The sequence below is a fragment of the Hyperolius riggenbachi genome, chromosome 10 (genome assembly GCF_040937935.1).
Source record: "Hyperolius riggenbachi isolate aHypRig1 chromosome 10, aHypRig1.pri, whole genome shotgun sequence".
Taxonomy (NCBI): domain Eukaryota; kingdom Metazoa; phylum Chordata; class Amphibia; order Anura; family Hyperoliidae; genus Hyperolius; species Hyperolius riggenbachi.
The window spans coordinates 77,923,578-77,943,660 of NC_090655.1; the positions used below are offsets into that span (position 1 = coordinate 77,923,578).

The 20,083-nt window shown below is 44.0% G+C and overlaps 1 protein-coding gene across 5 annotated transcripts in view; it reads left to right on the forward strand.

Annotated features, from left to right (window-relative positions):
- The window catches only part of FGFR2 (fibroblast growth factor receptor 2), a 175,635-nt gene that overhangs the window by 47,904 nt on the left and 107,648 nt on the right, over positions 1-20,083 (forward strand). For all 5 annotated transcript variants that reach the window (XM_068258018.1, XM_068258020.1, XM_068258017.1 and 2 more), the window contains exon 2: positions 5,119-5,331. In XM_068258018.1, coding sequence (XP_068114119.1) covers positions 5,187-5,331 — 145 coding nt within the window. In that variant the 5' untranslated portion in view covers positions 5,119-5,186. The remainder of the gene's footprint in view (positions 1-5,118; positions 5,332-20,083) is intronic.

Below are 20,083 nucleotides of genomic sequence, written 5' to 3' on the forward strand. Positions count from 1 at the left end.
TGTGAGACTCATGGAAACTACCATATTTATTTCATTTTAAACAATACCAGTTGCCTGGCAGTCATGCTGATCTTTCTGGTCAGTAATGTCTAAGGCCCCATTCACACTTGCAAAACGCAAAACGCTAGCGCTTTTGCTAGCGTTTTGCTCTGGCGGTTTTTGGTGATTAACGCCATTCACACTTGGGGCGATTTCCCGGTGATCGCGATTAGCGCTTCTATAGCACTAAACACGATCGCCGGGAAATCGCCTGAAAATGGTGCAGGATACAATTTTTTTAGGGCGATTTGCGTTAATCGCCGGCGAATCGCTGGCAAATCGCCCAAGTGAGAACGGGCCCATAGGTTATTATTGCAAAACGCCGGCAAAACGCTCAAGTGTGAATGGGCTCTAAATCACACACCTGAAGCAAGCATGCAGCTAATCTTGTCCGATTTGTCATAGACATCTGATCTGCATGCTTGTTCAGGGTCTATGGCTTAAAGTATTAGAGGCAGAGGATCACCAGGACAGCCAGGCAATGTGCATTATTTAAAAGGAAATTAACATGCCAGCCTGGAAATTAACATGTCAGGAACCTGGTGTTCCCTTTAAAGTGTCTCTGAAGCTGCCAAGTATGTAAAGTAAATGGCAAGGCTCTGTACTCTAGGCACTGCAGATTTTTCACTTAAACTCATTCTGCATGTGCCAGGGGGTCCCTTAACTGGGTAAGGTATGAGTGGCTTACTTGAGTGGGTTACCATTACACAGTACACAACATATGATTGAAAAAAATAAATTGTAACCATTCAAAATAAAACGTAAAATTGAAAATCCGTATGGCTTCCGATTTAACTGCAGAAGTACAAAAACGTTCAGTGTGTGAGCCGTGTATATATAACTCTGTACTGCCTCCATGTCCTGATTATTTACGAGTCCCCTGTGAACTTTTACACTATAAGTGTCCTTGGTCATGGATGCGAGCTGTACACCCATCCCTTTCCTGTATGGAACGAGGCATAGGCATCTGCTTGAGTGCTTGAGAACCGTGCAGGAGATGTTCGATTCACGTTTCTGCGGATCCTCGGCATGCTCTCCACCGATGGCCCGGTTCTGAAAGGCACGTCTATTTAGTACAGCCAACCGTACAGCATTCTCTTATGCAGTATCTCCATATGAACAGCGTTGTTCTGTATTTTCAGAGCAGAGGAATTTTTATCACTGGGCTTTGGCAATAAACGGATCTACATGTGGTTAGTGTATTTGCTTACTTTGCAGAATTGTCTTCTGCCGGCCCCATAAATCTGGATTAAATAGGCAGCATAATTTCACGGTTCATGGAAATTGGGAATAAGGGCTTTGAATGATTTGTCTTAAAAATGTTTTGCATTCAGAAACGTTTTATTTCAGGTTTTAATTGGTCGCTGACAAATCTGATGACAAAAACAGACGACACGGATGGAATGTGTCTTTTTTTTTTTTGTGCTGCATTTGAAATGTTTTGTTGAATATTTATTTATATACAGCTGGCAAATTCCAGAGCGCAACAGGGACGCGTAGATCTGTTAGCAGCAGGTTTGCCCCATAGGAATTTACAGTTTAATGTCTATACCACACACTCACACATACACACTAGGGCTATTTAGGTTGAACAAAAGTGCCTTGTAGTATGTTTGTGGACCATGGAAGGAAATTGTGGAACATGGAGGAAACCCGCACAGGTTACGTACAAGCTATATGTAGTTAGCGTCCCCCAGTGGGAAATGAACCTATGACCTGCAAGACGAGCGCGTTAACCACATAATCTCTGTACTGCTCAGAATATTAGACGTTCTTTATACAAAACTAAAGGTGTGAATTTAGAGGTACATATTTTGCTACAACTAAACTTAAAGGACACCCGAGGTGAAAATAAATAAATGAAATAAATGATTGTATCTATCTTCCTTCTCCTAAAAATGACTTTTTAAGATATTCCACAGTTTTATTTTATGTTTAAATCTACTTTTTAAGTTTTAACTGTTTTATTGTTTTTGCTCAATGACTCATTCATTGAAGTAAGCCAGAGCTAAAATCTATGAACTATTGAACCTTTTTATCTCTTTCCTGCTCTCAGAAGCCATTTTCTGCTTGGAAAGGGTTTTATAGTTGGAATGTCTTATCAGTGAGGGTCACACTGTAGTCACTTCCTGTCTGAGTCAGGACTGAGTCAGCCACTTACATACCTGATATTTAAGGCCTAGTTTCCACTTAGGCGCTGGCATGCGATGCCGGCACAACTGCTGCCTCTCGCAGCCGAATCCCTCTAGCAGCGCTATGCGCGGCTATGGGATTCGGACAGTCATGCACAAAATTATGCTGCAAGGCCTCAGATGTTTCCTCGGCCACGAATTCGGATGGCTTACATAGACTTCTATAGGCTGCTAAAATCCATCCGAATTCGTGGGCGGGGAATCGGTCCGGATTCACAGCAATGGAAACCTAGCCTTACTCTTTCAGGCAGAGAAAGAAAAAAAGGAACACTGCATAGTTCTTTGTGTGCTAGGCACCTCGGGTATCCTTCAATCCTACTCTCACACTGGACCCTCCCAATTCAGTTGTCTAACCTTAACACACACCCCTCCCCCGCCACCAGCAACAATTCTTGGGGGAAAAAAACCTGCAAACATGCTGATTTGAGGGTTCTGCCATGGGTTAAATATCGGTATTTAAATAGGCGCCTACTACCGATATTGGACGGGTGGCACCCAGACTTCCACTGCTAGCGAGTGTCCAAATTTCCCTTTTTTTTAATTTAGTTTATTTGGCTATTGGCTATTGATGATCTTAGCAGTGTTTTTATAGCCTGATGTAAAGCCGCCTCTGCTCGTTTAAAATCCTGGCGACTGTGCTTACTCAGCTGGCTGCGCACACAGGTTACATTTTGTTCAGCCAAAAAGTAGAGTGTGCACAGGCAGGACAAGTCGCTGTCGCCCAAGTGCTTCTGTACTTGCAGGAACTTCCTTCTGAAGCTCCTGCAGCAGTGCAGGAACTTCATCCTCTCCCCTCCCCTCTCCATACAGCAGGAAACTAATTGGGAGGGAGTTGAGCAGTGTATGTGTACAGTATGATTCTGATTCTCTGTCACTCAGCCATTCTCCCTGCAACAGAATCCAACTTTGGATTATCTCTTCTCAGCAGCTCAGAAGCTTTAGTAGACCGTGTGAGTGACCACTCGCAACGTCTTATTAATCTAACTACTGTTATCTTTTATTTACACAACCTATGGCGCAAAACTGTACAACAAACAGGGTGTCAGGGCTGCCAATCATCCCTTTAAATATTGACACAGCTAAGTTCTGCAGGTTCCAGGGCTACTTAAACATAAGTGCCTACACTGCATCTATCTAGCTCCAGCACCTGCATAACTCATATATATATCCATATTTAAAGAGATGTGTTTGCAACTACGCTATTTACAGTTAGACGTTGGTGCAAGGTTTTAAAGGTGATTAATGGTTGGGTGTTCTAAATGTATTTCAGGAGTCCCACTTTAAGTCCACATAAGACCACGCCTTCTACACTGGGTACCAATAACCCAGAGAATCCAGTTCACATTACTAACGCTCATGTTTAGAGCACTCTTTATACATATCCTCCCTAGATTCTCGATATCATCCAAGCCACAGCATTCATTCCGCATGTGAAATTATTATATCCTCCATGTTGGTCACCTCCATTTCGTATCCAAGGTTTCTCATGGGCTTCATTCTTCCTCTGGAATTCTCTTCTACATCACGTCTGTCATTCTCTGAGTCTTACCCTTTTAAGTGTACTCTTTTTTTAAAATGCATTTTCAAACAGATTTGTCATAAGCATTGTCCAGATATATGTACACTAGTGCCTTCTACACACCACCCCACCCTAAACCAGCTGTCAAAGAACTTCCTGCTTCATCAGCTTTACCTGTGCCACACTGCTTAGGCAGGAATCACATATGAGGGAATTGCATGTGGTTTGCCAGAATCACATGCAAAAATGCACATAATGCTTTTGTGTGCCAGAAACAAATTCTGGCCTTGTTCTTTATTTTTGCACACAGTGTGTGATTTTTATTGGCGAAAGTCCAGGGGCGTAGCAATAGGGGGTGCAGCGGTAGCGACCGAATCGAGGCCCTTGGGCCAGAGGGGCCCCGAATGGCCCTCCCTCAACTACGGTATTAGCTCTATATTGGTCCTGTGCTCATAATAATCATTTATATATATATACTTTGAATAGTGGTAATCATTAACAAACTATTCCCCATCCCCTTCTTGCACCTCTGACATTGTAGTTGCCATTGGCAGATTTTAGTGCGCCGTTTCAATTGCTATGTATAGAGTGCATGGGGGGCCCCATTGTAAAACTTGCATCGGGGCCCACAGCTCCTTAGCTACGCCACTGCGAAAGTCAGTTGCTGTTAGCTATAGTGTGTGGAAAACGTGAAAAATTTCTGCGGAAATGTTTTCCATAGTCTCAAGTGTGATCCCTGCCTGAGTGTTTCCACCTCTGTCCTCTAGATCAGTGCTTACCAAAGTTTTTTTGGTGAAGGCACCCTTGATGGCTTTGAAATTTTTTTTTTCAAGGCACCCCTTGGCAAAAACTACCGAAATGCCGTTTTGACCCTTATCAGGCGATGACCCACTCCAAATAGCTAGTGATGATTATTGTATATCAATGTGCGGTTGCATTACCTGATGGTATTGCATAAAGGATGGGGATGCATGCCGAGGCACCCCTGAAAGGTTCTCAAACTGGGTGCCGCGGCACCCTGGTGCGCCTCGCACCAGGGTGCCGCGGCACCCAGTTTGAGAATCCCTGCTCTAGATTGTAAGCTCATAAGGACAAGGCCCTACCCCTGGTTTCTGTCTTTGGTGCAAAGGTCCTACCAATGCAAGTACGAGAATTCTTGTATAGTCTATAAATATATCTATGAATAATACAAAATATATTGTCTACATTGCAACTTAGTACGGTGCTACAGAATATGATGGGGCTTTATAAATAAGTACATGATTTTTTTATTTTTTATTGAATGTATACATAAAAGGAGCTTAATTGTTTGCTTAGAGACTGATGGAAGTGCAGTATGATATTAACCCTGACCTTGTTGTATTGCAGGATCTCTCAGGCAGTATTGGGGACCACGTAGTGGTACATACGTCTCATGCTTGCTCACAGCCAGCTGGATGGGTTCATTCATCGTGTGGCGCTCAGGAAAAGCATGGGGCGGATTCATTGACAGCATGCTCCTCCTCTACCTGCTTTTGATCAGCTTGGCGATTGCTCGTCCATCTTACAGTCGAGTAGCAGAAACCACTGTAGAACCAGAAGGTAAGAGATGAACAAAACAGATGAGAATGACGTTACAGCTTTTATTTTATTGTTGCTATGTTATTTGGTCAAACTGTCATTAAAGCAGACCTGAACTTATGCACAGCACACAATGAAAAGTTTTCAATCCACATATAAATGTTAAAGAACTTCACTGCTCTGAGCTTTGTGTGTGTGTTTAGCTACATCAGAGTGTAATTAGCCTGATCAGTAGCTGTGAATGAGAGCCACAGCTCTGCCTGTACTGGAAGACTAAGGATTTAACCCTTTCTGTGTTCCCTGAAAGTTTAATCCAGTTTAAACGTCAGTTTTTTTTTTTTTTAGGATTTCCGTAAAATTGTAATGATGACCTTTTTCCCCTAAAGGTTATTATGCTGTGCCCAATCTTTTAGAGCAGGAAGGAAGCTCTGAGGGGGTCCACTTTAAAGTGCCCATATGCTGCACAATACTTTAATAGACTAGATTTGTGGCATTGAACACACACTTCACACACACACACACACACACACACACACACACACACACACACACACACACACACACACACACACACACACACACACACACACACACACACACACACACACACACACACACACTTCAGCACACGCACACGCACTTCACACTTCACACACACTTCACACTTGACACACACTTCACACTTGACACACACTTCACACTTGACACACACTTGACACACACACACACACACACACACACACACACACACAAACACTTCACACACACTACACACACACACACACTACACACACACACACACTACACACACACACACACTACACACACACACACTACACACACACACTACACACACACTACACACACACTACACACACACACACACACACACACACACACACACACACACACACACACACACACACACACACACACACACTACACATACACACACTACACACACACTACACACACACACACACACACACACACACACACACACACACACACACACACACACACACACACACACACACACACACACACACACTACACACACATACTACACACACTACACACACACACACACTACACACACATACTACACACACACACTACACACACACACTACACACACACACACACACACACACACTACACACACACACACACACACACACACACACACACACACACACACACACACACACACACACACACACACACACACACACACACACACACACACACACACACACACACACACTACACACACATACTACACACACTACACACACACACATACTACACACACACACTACACACACACACTACACACACACACACACACACACACACACTACACACACACACACACACACACACACACACACACACACACACACACACACACACACACATCCTTTTAAACAATCCAGTCAGACTTCAGTCAGGGCTTCTCATCTGCATGCTTGTTCAGGGCCTATAGCTAAAAATATTAGAGACAGAGGATCAGTAGAAAAGCCAGGCAACTGGTTTTGTTTAAAAGGAAATAAATATGGCCACCTCCATATCAGTTCAAGTGTATTTTAATGCCATGACATATTTTCAACTTGTTTGTACTTGCTATAACTTTTCTTATTAAGAAACCATGGCAGTATTGTTAGAATTCTGCACTGAAAGATTAATGCAATGAGGGATTCTGCATATCCATATGGATGATGGCTTTACCTATATGGCAGTTGGGAGTAATCGCTTCATTTCACTTGCAGCTCAGAGCCCTCAAGGCAGCTTTTCCAGTTGAGCATGCAGAGCTTCAATGCTGAGGCCTGAGTAAACACCAGAGTAAACACAGCTTTGTTTGTGTAAAGGCTTCCATACTCCTATACACCATGCCATGTTTAGAAGATCACTTAAATGATATTTCCCTGATATACTCCTTGGCCCCCTACTGTTCACCCTATACACATCCTCCATTGGCAAGGTTATCTCCTCCATGGGTTTTAACTATCATCTGTATGCAGGTGACACCCAGATCTACCTCCACACCCCTGACATATCCACCACTACCATGGACAAGGTCTCCTCCTGCCTATCAGCCATCTCCTCCTGGATGTCCGCTAGGTTCCTGAAACTAAATCTAGACAAAACGGAATTTATGATCTTCCCACCCCGGCCATCCACGAACCTCCCAGATGTGCATGTCACTGTTAACCACACTACCATTCGCCCTACCTCTCAAGCCCGTTGTCTGGGTGTCACCCTGGACTCCGCACTCTCCTTCACTTCCCACATCCAAATCCTCACAAAGTCCTGCAACTTCCACCTTCGTAACATCTGTAAGATTCGCCCTTTCCTGACCTCTGCCACCACCAAACTCCTCATCCATGCCCTCATAATTTCCCGCCTTGACTACTGCAATGCCCTGCTGTCTGGTCTCCCTATGACCCAAACAGCCCCACTGCAGTCCATCATGAATGCGGCAGCCAGAATTATCCACTGCTCCCATCGCTCCACCACGGCAGATCCCCTCCCAGAATCCCTCCACTGGCTTCCTATCCAGTCCACAATCAAATTCAAGATACTGTGTCTGACCTACAAATCTGTCCACAAAACCTGTCCAACCTACATTTCCGATCTTACTCAGAGGTACACACCTAGCCGCTCACTCCGCTCTTCCAATGAACTTCGCCTAACCGCCCCCCGCATCACCCAGTCCCATGCACGCCTCCAGGACTTCTCAAGAGCTGCTCCAACACTATGGAACTCCCTACCTCCACCCATTAGGGCAGCCCCCTCCTTCAACATCTTCAAGAAAGCCCTCAAAACTCACCTTTTCACTCTGGCCTACTACCCCTCACAAGTGCTCTAAACCTACAGCTGAACTCTGGTCCCCTACCGTTCGTGTCCTTACCTCTCCCTCTAGATTGTAAGCCTTTGGGCAGGGTCCTCCTCCTTTTGTGTCCTACCTGATCATGCACCTCCATTACTGTGAACCCATGCTATGCATCTGAGTGAACCTAACTTGCCTAATCTCCATGCTCAATCCAGTGACTGACTAAGCATTACCTTGTACTCATACTGTGCTGTGTGATCTGGTTTTCTATTATTCCTGTATTGTCATATTGCTGTATGTCACCCCTAAATATTGTCTGTAACCTAAATTAATGTTCAGCGCTGCGTAATATGTTGGCGCTTTATAAATACAATAAATAATAATAATAATAATAATAATAATAATACTTAATTTTCCCAACTTCAGCATAAACACCAGCCCGAATGCCCACAGCGCTAGGTTTATACTGATTAACGCAGTATGGCGGTCAGTGGCATGCTCCATATTCCAGAGTGTCCTCAGAAACGTTGTTCTTTAAAAGTTTTGGGGTGTCACAGCCAGGGCCATATTTCTGGAAAGGCCAGGGTCTTGGGTGGCTGGATGTGGAGGAGGGGCTACTTCATATGGAAGAGGAGGCTGCAGATAGAAAACAGACTGCAGATGGGGAGGATTATGTGAAAGTGGGGAGCTGTTGCCCAAGAAAGCTGTAAATGTAAGAGTTGGACTGTTGTACATGGATGTCATACATGTAAAAACAGCCTATCCACAGAATGGGAGGACAGTTGTTGCACAAGGAAGGGGTGGGGTTTCACACAAAAAAAATCTGGCCTTGCTCACAGCGGGTAAGATCTGCATCAGTTTTAATAGCGATTAGGTTACGAACCAAAGCAGTGATTTTGTGGGCTTTAAAAAATTCTCTAGAACTAATAACCTCAAACACAAACCGTACTTCTCCTGGAAATGTGTGCAGTGTATATAGTCGGCTTGGAAGTGGATTGATTGTTTTCTTCTCAACAAAGCTGCATTTTTTACATTTTTTTTTGTCTGCTGTATTATTTATAACCGGTTATCAGAATACAGATCAGAAACACTCAAAGTATTTTAAGAAGCTGCATTACATAAATAATACTGGTCACTGCTCAGCCTTCCCTCAGTGGGTGGAGCCATGCTAGTGGAAGGAATGGGTGTTTTTTTTATCAGGCACACAGAAGTGAGATTCTTTCATTACATGTTGATGTAAGAAGGCAAAATTGTTCTCTCCAATTTATTTTTCCAGCTGATAGTTTTGTGGTTCATTTAGTCCTGTTACAAAAACTCTTCATGGTTCTGGTTCAGCAAAACTTCACCAGGTATCCTGTAGGCATGTCTGAAACTTTACTTCCTGCTGTGTGCGCTAAATCAATGGCCTAAGCAGAGAGGTGGGATGTTTTTTTTTTTTTTTTTTTTTTTTTTTGTGCACATCAAACCACATACTGTTGCTATGGCTTCCAATAAGTTTACTCTGTCTCTTTCGCTGTCCCTCTAAACATTAGCAACAGATACTTTAAGCCCTGTACACAAGCTCAACCGCGGCCCCTGAAAACAAACAAGGAATGATGGGTCCACTGAGAAACGGCGGGTCAGTTTGGTCGATAATTGCGGTTAGTCGTTTGTATTGAACGATAACTACTTGCACACTTACAAGGTCCTAATTTTCACGCCTCTGCTAACGATCCGATCGGTAGACTGTCATCGTGCTATCCCCTGGGATACTAACCTCAGGAGGGGGGAAGCCTCTGGATCCTAGGAATCCAGCTCGGTCTCCCCCGTAAAGGGGATGTTGTTTTTTTTTACCTAAAGTGATCCTGCGCAGCCCCAGTAGCAGCTTTCCAATCTGGCTTAGGTGGCGATAGCCGAGCCCAACACAAATGCATTACTGGACTCCAGCCCTAGGTGACAGTAATTAAAGTCAAACATGTTGAATCGGTGCACAGTATTCAGATCACATTTTCTAAGACCTAGAAGTAGCATGGCAGCCAAACAACAATTTTAGGAGATTGAGCAAGTTTCACCCAGTTTGCATGAACTGTCTAGAAAATGATGTCATAGTTGACTTAAAAATGATTGGCAGAGTGGAATCTGCATGTCGCACATATTTTTCCTTCACACAGGTTATAGCAAGGTAACCAGCAGTGCTGGGACAAGCCACGCCTCTCCATTTCTGGTGAGAAAGGTTCATCTCTCATCGTCTTGCCATTTTCACTGCCTCCCCCTCTCTGGAATTTCAGGCCAGGGTTGTTCTCTTGCCTGGGGTAACCTTTGCAAGCCCAGTGTGGAGATTGTCCTGCAGGGGACAGCTAGACATGAGATACATTGGCGTATGTGGCAACCTGTGCCCTGTGGATTCCAGGCTGTCAGTCTGTCTGACATGTGTAGCTGTGAGAAGTGTGGAAGCAATGCTGTCCGTCCTGTTTGTAATGTCTGCTGAGCAGAACACCACACCTGAACCTGTCACATTCCCCCTCCAGCACTGCGCAGATTGAATGATCAGAACTGCCCACCACCCCAAAGGCCAAAGGAAGCAGTAGTAGCAGTAATACAATGCTGATCATGCCCCAGGTTAAATTATAAGGTGACAACTCGTTAGTTTCACCTAGCCTGTCTGTGTGTAGATTGATGTTACAGTAGAAAATACAGAAAGCTTTGCAGATAAAAAGAAAAGTTTAATAACATTTTACTGTACAACTAATCCATTATTAAATCATTGTGAAAATCAAAAGTTTTAGTTGTATCGTTTACGGCTACTTTATCGCAAAGGTTTAGCTTTCTGGAGTGATTCCCTTCCTCAGACGCTTGGCGTATAGACTTCATCTAGCGCTCGTCATTCCCTTCTCTCCTTGTACCATATGAAAATAAACTGAGCAGTTAAGGCTGTCAAGGATTATACTTACCTGGGCCTTCCTCGAGCCCCCTGTAGTCCATTTTCTCCCTCCGTGGAAGCGCACGCGGGATCCTGGTCGTGTGCAACCCCGATCACGCTGCCATAGCCCGGAGTGTTCTGCACAAGTGCAGTTACTGTTTTTGTGAACTGCGCATGCGCAGAACGCTCCCGGCTACAAGAGCTAGATTGGGGGGTTTAGGGTGGCCGGGTCAAGGCCACAGATATTGGGGGCGCATCTACATTGCTGACAGGCCAGATTTATACTTTTTCTGCCCCTAGACCATGTGTGGTGTTACTTCCCTATGCAGCAGTGCCCCTCCTATTCCATGTGCAGCCCCTTCTTCCATGTTAACATCCAACTTTCATGAACAGCTCCCTTGGACATAAGCTTCCCTTATTCATGTGTTTACTCACCATTTTCAGCCTCCTCTTTCATATGTAGCAACCTCTTTATCAGGGCCGTGCAGAGGGTCCTTGAGTGGGGGGGTGCTCAAATTTAAAAAAGGGGCCTGGCAATGCCTTCCCCCATATGCCCCCCCTCCTTGTTTCTGGCTAGGGGGTATTAATTGTCATGCTGAATGCAGATGCTGGGTGCCATGTGGGTTCTGGCTATGGTTGGGTATCGAGTGCCATGCCGGTGTTGATTACAAGTACTTGGTGCCATGTGAGATCTGGGTGCATGTACTGGATGTGTGACATGGGTGTGAATACTTGGTGCCATGCCTGGACTGGGTGCTGGCTATGGGTGGGCTTTGGGCATCACATGAGTTTTGAATGCGGGTACTTTGGGTGCGGGTACGGGTTAAGTGGGTGCTTGGTGCAGATAGTGGGGCCATGTGGAAGCTGTGTGCAGGTGTGAGTACTAGGTGCAATTTTAAGCCTGGGTACAGATACTTGGTGTCATGTGAGTGTGAGTACTGGGTGCCAGCTATGAGGGGAAGGGGTGGCTGATGGGAAAAGTAGAGGTAAGTGTGGGTGCTGCAGGAAGGGGCAGGGCCTTGCAGAGGATCCTCAAGGGGGTGGTGCTCAAATTTGAAATAGATAAATTGTGCTAAATTGTGTATGTAATACCCCCTCTCCATAAAGCATAATGCTGTCTTATCCCCCCCCCCCCCCTACACACACACACACACACACACACACACACACACACACACACACACACACACACACACACACACACACACACACACACACACACCTTTATAACAGTATTAGGCAGACTTTGTGTCTCCTTCCAACCAACTCTTTTGGTGCTACCACCCTCAAATCAGCAGTGATAGGTGCCCACTGTTAGTGGGTTAGAGTGGGCACAGTGGAGCCCACAGTGGAGGCACAGACTCACCTTTCATTACTGGGACCTCTGTCCCTCTTGATCAGCACCCAAGCCTCTTTACAGGCAAATAAGTGGTTACCAATATGCAGTGGTTGCTAAGCATTAATAGATGCAAAACTGCAGTAAGTGCCAAGGTGCAGCTGGTGCCCAGATACAGTGGATGGTAAAACACAAAGGTTCACTTTGTGCTAAGTTGCAGTGGGTAAAGTCTTTGTCAAGCTGCTTTGGGTACCAAAATCCAGTGTTTGGGTGTTTATTTGCAGTGGGTGCTATACAGTATTGGGTGCTGAATGAGTAGCAGATGGGGATAAACAATAGTGGGTGCCATGTAAGTGCTAATGGGTACAGGGAGCCATGTGAGTGTTGGACATGTGAGTAGGGAGTGTCATGTGTGGTCTGGATGTGTGCCATGGGAGAGTACCGAGTCTCATATGGGTTCGGACCAAGGATGGGTACTGGGTGCTATTTGGGTGCTGGCCATGGACGGGTACTAGGTGCATATAATTGCTTTGGAACTTGGTGACGTGAGTACTGTGCCATGTGGGTGTAGGTCAGTGTGGGTGCTGGGGTAGGCAGGATCACTACTAGAGCTGGGGAGGGAGAGGTCACTGTGGGTGCTAGGTGGAGGGAAAGGTCACTGTGGGTGCTGGGTAAAAGAGAGGTCACTGTGGGTACTGGGTAGGGAGAGGTCAGTATGGGTCCTAGGTGGAGGGAGAGGTCACTGAGTGCTAGGGGAGGGAGTGGTCACTGGGTACTAGGTGGAGGGAGAGGTCACTATGGGTGCTGGGGGAGGTAGAGGTCAGTATGGGTCCTAAGTGGAGGGAGAGGTCAGTATGCCACACAAGGATTCCTGTCCAGGCCTCTTCACTTGAAAGTGTCCAGAGGGTGGGTGGAGCTTCCCGAGGGTGGGCGGGGCTTATCACGGTCGGGGGTGGAGCTTATTTTCCACGGCGAGAGGGGCCTTTTTTGAAGGTTTTAAAAAGGGGGGTGCCTGGGCACCCAGAGCACCCCCCTGTGCACGTGCCTGCTCTTTATACGTTTAGGTGCCTCCTTGGGTTGCAGCCACCCAAAGCCCAGGCCTTCGGGGCCTTTGCAGAAATCCAGCCTGATTGCTGCATGAAATGATCATGGATATATATATATATATATATATATATATATATTTATATTATAATATATATATATATATATATATATATATATATATATATATATATATATATATATATATATATATATATATATATATATATATATATATATATATATATATATATATATATATATATATATATATATATATATATATATATATATATATATATATATAATATACTATAGCAGAGTCCTTCTGGATGCATGCTTGGCCTACAAGTCAGGACATAGAGCAATAATTTGCTTAGGTCTGTGCACTAGCTAGAAGCAATGAATTCTGGTCTTGCTTCTTGGATACATAGTTCTAGTGATAACCTGCAACTTCCTTCTGTGTTTTTTTTCCCTTAAACAAGCAATAGTGTACTTTTAAGGAAACGTAAGTGTAGATCACACCTTAGTTGGTTTACAAGAGCGATTAATTACTTAGTGTTTATAATGGGTGAAATCAGCCTGTGTATATGTGGCTGCTAGGTTATGCATTCCTGTTTATATGATGGATGGTTTTACATCTATTGACACAGAGTTGTCTCGCCTTCAGGCTTGCATACAGTATTCGTGTTTTGCTATGAATGCCCTGGAGCAGAAATATGTTGGCCTGCAAGTTATTAGTGATGCATGCGGAGAGAGGGAGTATGGGAGCCTTCGAGGAAATGAGAAAATAGAAGCCAGAAGCTGCAGGAATCCTGGCCTTGCACTCTCTGACTGCATCTACTACCTTTACATGGGCAGGAAGAAGCCACAGTCGCTGCACAGGAATGGGATGTAATAGGCTGCGGGCAGAAAACGGGGCTCATCTAAGCTAATGGAGCAGTCCTTAGTAAATTATAAAGGTTTAGAGAAACATAGGAATCAAAATGTTGTGTATTTAAATTATACCACAAAGAACACAACCCACATTTTAAAGCAAACCTGAACTGAAAATAAACTTACAAAAAAATGAGTTGTTTGTGTAGTACTGAAGGTAAATAGAACATTAGTAACCTAGAGAACAGAATCTCATGTTTAAAGAGACTCTGAAGTCTCTAAAAAAAATCCTCATTTTATAACAAAATTCTGATTAACATATTAGCCCTACCTAAATCGAGGCATTGTAATATATCTAAATCCCCCCAAACTCCCTGGGGGGCAATCCGGGCAGCGCTTCTGTGAGAGGCAGAGCTATGAGCCGCAGCTCTGCCTCTCAGCACGTCTGTCAGCCCGGATAGCCGCCTCTCCCCCGCCCTTCTCAGTCTTCCTTCACTAAGAGGGGCAGGGAAGAGGCGGAGATACGTGCTGACAGACACATGTAGAGGCAGAGCTGCAGCTCATGGCTCTGCCTCACACGAAGCGTACAGGGCAGCAAAATCCACGACCAAGAAAGTCGTGGATTTTGCAGGGGAGAGGGTGGGCGAGTTTGGGGGGATTTAGATAGTGTACAGCGGCGGGCATGCGGCGGTTTAGGTAGGGCTATGATGTTAATCAGGATTTTGTCATAAAAAGATTTTTAAGAGATTTCAGTGTCTCTTTTTAAAGGCTGGATTTGTTATACTGCATTATAATCAGCAGCCATGACTGTGTGATGTAACGTCTGCTACATGCGGCTGCAAAACAAACAGAAGTATAGAGCCTTGGAACTCTTCAGTGCTTAGTGCTTAAATGTTATCCGCAGTGATTTCTCAGCCAAATAGAAGTGTTTTGCCTTGTTTGTATTTTTTTAGGTCATCGGGCTGTGTTCAACAAGTACATTTTTTATTTTTTATTTACATTCACTGTACAGTAAAGCAGGGACTTTGTTAGTCCCTTTGTCAGGGATAATCTTTTGTTTCTAATGCCTGGTACACACAATGCAATTTTCTGTCAGATAGAGGGGTCGAGTTGATAATTTCCAGCATGTTCATTCTGATTTCTGGTCATTTTTCTGATTGATTTTCTGATCACTTTAATACAAAATCGGTCAGAAAAACCATTGGAAATCAGATCGGACCAGTTGGAAATAATTGATTCAACCAGTCTATCTGACAGAAAATTGCATTGTGTGCCCAAGCATTAATCCCTTTGTTAGGGACAATTAGTAGGACTAGTACTATGTGTAACTGTGTTCATTTCATCCTGTCAACCGGGTACGCCACACATGAACCATGAGAAAATTCTTAGTCCTGAATTTATTAAAAGCAAGTGCTTGCTCTAGAACAGGCTTTCTCAACCAGGGTTCTTTGGGGACTCTGCAGGGGTTCCTTGGCATTTTACCCCATCGTGGGCCGGAAGTATAATAGAGCACACTAGAATAGGTGGTACTGTAACAAGAAGCACTAAATTGGGGGTCAGGAGACAGTATAATGAGTGGCAGTGTAATAGGAGATAGTGAAATTAGCAGCCTAACCTATTTAAAGACCATGCCTCCTGAAAAATAAATGTAGGGGTTCCTCGAGACCAAAAAATTGTTTGCAGGGGTTCCTTGAGATCCAAAGGTTATTTACAGGGTTCCTCCAAGGTAAAAAGGTTGAGAAAGGCTGCTCTAGAAGCTACACATAACTGCCAACAGCACAAATTCATCTACAGTACCTTTCAGCAACCCCCTCTATATTCTGTTATGACCCAGGCAAAGATTGCAAACTGATGCCATCTAATAAGTCAGCTTTGTAAAAGAAAAAATCCAGTCCAGATTTGAAAGATCCCTTTGGATCTCCTGTTCTCTAACCTTGGGGTCGGTTCACAGCAAAAGGCAGTGCTTAGCGCTCAGCACTGCCACTCTCCCACCGCTGCCTGAGCTCTGCATTAAAAATCACAGCGCCACCTACACTGATTGTGGTGCAGTGCAGCTCCTTCCAGAAAATGCATCCAGGTGCATTTTCTAGTGCAGCGGAGATTTGCTTGCTCATTCACTTGTATTGGGGGCTGGGGCACCCGTCGTACATGCAGATCTCACGTATGTGTTTTTTTTTCTTCAATATACACAATGTCTACATCCTTTTAGTGAATGTGGATGGCTGTACTGGGATTTGTAGTTGCACGGTGGCTGCAGAGCTGTCGTTTACCTTGGCTTGCTCTGTCTGAATTCTGAATTCGAAATGATCTGTTAGAGCGAATAAAACTCGAGATATTTGTTGTAATTGCCCCTTTTCCAAAGCTTATTAAAAAGGCTATTGTGTACTGTAGAGAATATAAATAGCAGGAAGGTGTTGGCAAATACAAAGTTTGTTCTGGTGCAGTCCTCCAAGAACAGCTGCCATGCAGACACCTTCGTTGTAAAATGACCTAGTGCCAAAGTCATGAACACAAATCAAATAAAAATGAATGCAACTCATGTTGCATGTGGGTTTAATCTGCTCATATTCCACAATGCCAGCTTCTCTGCCAAAACAAATTTATTCCCCCCACCCACCCTTAGGTTCACAGCATCTCTTTTCCTTCCCAGAGACCATCCATGATCAGAAATTTCATCATTTTGTATGGAAAAAAACCCTAAAAAAAACACCATATTGGCCTGACCCTTTTACAGTTGTTGGACACACTTAAAGTGAAATTCCAAATTTGCTGAAAAAGTCAGCTCTTGTAAGCGCTTACGCAATTCTTATCATGCTTGGTTCCTTATGCTTTTTTTTAGTACCTATACACATCAAAGTTGTTAGAAAGCTGTTAGCAAATAGAAAGTGCTAAATAGGAGTGTTAAAGAGAAACTTCGACCAAGAATTGAACTTTATCCCAATCAGTAGCTGATACCCCCCTTTTACATGATAAATCTATTCCTTTTCACAAACCGACCATCAGGGGGCGCCGTATGACTGATATTGTGGTGAAACCCCTCCCACAAAGAAATTCTGAGTACGTACTCTTGGCAGTTTCCTGTCTGTGAGCCCTGCTGCATTGTGGGAAATAGCTGTTTACAGCTGTCTCCAACTGCCAAAAAAGCATGCAGCCGCTACATCACCTGCCAACAATAAAAATGGCACCATGTATAAATGTCAGAATGTAAATCAGGGATTTAAAAGATTTTACAATGTGCAAACACAGACTAAATCATTTATACATAATTATTGTAAAAATTAAGCACTTTTTTATTATATTATTTTCACTGGAGTTCCTCTTTAAGGTAGCCATACATCAGGCGACTTGGCAGCCTATCGACTACCCGATTCAATTATTATAATCGAGTCAGATGAAAAACGCTGCCGCCAAGGGCATGCCCGACCGACCATGCAATCAGTTTCATGACGATATTGGTCGCATAAGTTGATTGTACATGCTGCAAGATATAGGGCAGACTTGCTTGATCGTGTGCGCAGCGGTAACGGTGTGCAATTTCGGGACAATCCATGAATGCGACCTAACCCCCAGGGCTGTTCCCCCCCCCCAATGGTAAATACCCCTCCCCCTCAGACGTCATACATGCGGCCACGTTACTAGGCAACCATGTGTGTATGAAGAACAGAGTGCGCCCGGAGCTAGCGGTGACAAGCGGTGGCTGTGGACAGGTAATGTACAACTTGCACTGGGCACCGGGGGGACATTTAACATTAGGGCAACAGGGGGATAGCGTCGAGGCGGTTGGATGCGGTGTCACATCATCATGAAATTTATTGGGAATCGGCCTCTGGTGTATGGGCAGCCGACAGATCTCTCTCTAATCAGATTCGATCAGAGAGAGATTTGTCTTTTGGTGGAATCTGCCCATCGTGAAATGTTACAGCTGTAACACCCCTGCAATCTCAGATCCATAAGTTCTAATAATCTAGTCATACCCAGAGTCCACTTGGAAACTTTTGGTCCTAGAGCCTTCTGTCATGCTGCTCCTATGTTATGGAATTCCTTACCTCAGCAGATCAGGACAGCTCTATCCCTGGACATGTTTAAATCCAGACTGAAAACCCACCTGATTAGTTTGGCATTTGCAGAAATATAACTTTTGTTGTGTGAATACTTCATCCTACTACCAACTACTGAATCTGAGAGAGCCTAAGCGCTTTGAGTGCTGTTGTGGTTTTTTTTTTTAACAAATCAATTTTTATTTGTTGTTGTTACCTTTTAGTCTTCTGCAGAGACAAATGGGACCCCAGGTGAGGTTCTAGCTTGTGCTCCCCCTGCTTGCCACTTGTCTTTTTTTTGGTAAGGAGCCGAGTAAGAAACTGGTGTGAGGCCTCTCAACACTCACCAGCTCTAGGCATCTGCCTAAGTTGCCTTGTGGATAATCCGGCTTTGGCCTGCTATCACCACAAACAATCCTAGATACCCCACAAATGAGAAAAGCGCTTCATGCTCTGATACAAGCAGGAGTGTGTGTATTTGGTGGCAGTGCTGTACACCAAACGGTATACCGTAGTTATGGTTACAAAAAATGTGTTTTATTAACTTGCTGTTCACTCTAGAGAATTGTAGCTAGCTGCAAGCTAAAATGGGAATCTCTCTCATAACATTTACAAAATAATTCGTAATGAACTCTCAAGAGCTTCTGTCCTGTTGCTACACTCTCCATAACTAAAATTAAAAAAAAAAATTCTTACATGCTTACTTCACTGTCAGTGTTACATGTTACATTCTTACATGCTTACTTTCTGACAGTGTTCACTGTCAGATTCAAGAGAAATGTGATATGAAAAAAGAATACAATATTTCTACCGGTTTACATCTTTACTGTTTCTCTGTAATGCCAAAAGTGACATCACTTCTGCCCTTTTCTTTTTTTAAACCCAGCTCAGTGTTAATTTACTGTATATTTTACAGATTACTGTCCCTCCCATAGGTCAATTACCTTCTGGTCATAGTATTCATATCTTATCTGTAACAGGAAGTTTGTGGTTTGCTTTTTGTGGTGATTGTTACTGTAGCTAAATTGTACTGCACAGCTCGGTACAGTTCAGCAAAGGCACACAGACCAGGCTAAACATTTTCAGGGGGCATATAGGTACCTATTTTAGAAGGGAAAAAAAAGGGGGTGTTTACATATATATTTAAGGCACTACTATGTTTATGCATGGGGGGGGGGGGGGGGGGGGTATTACAAGCCCTTTTAAGAACAACCTGACACTGTCCAATAGGCTTAGTGTCATGAATTGTTTTCATGTACACTATTAAGAAGCTCTGTATAAAGTGTAGAACATGCAGACATGTGTAATGGCCTTGCTGCAGTTTGATTTAGAGAGTTTTTGCGCTGCTGAGTCCAAGTTGGAGTACCCCGTGGCCCCCAGTGTCTTATTACATTAGCGCTTCTTGTACGTCGCCTTCATATAGAAGTGGTGTAGAGATTGTGCCTGAACTTTTAAGCGTGGGGGCTGTGGTTGGACTGACAGAGACACAGCACCCAGCCCTGTGTAAACACCCTTATGTAAACATTGTGATACTGTATAGTTGACTTCTCTCTGCACATTGAGAGGAGGCCAGGCATGACCAAGAACAGTGTGTACAGGTATTTTCCCTCCCTGGGATGGACGACGCTTATTTGTGCTACCTTGTTTCTTACCTGAGGGAATCAAGATCTTTTTTTTTTTTTCCTCCTTTGTAGAGGCCCATGCGAACGTGACCAGCTTACAGCAAACAATTACATAATGCAGAT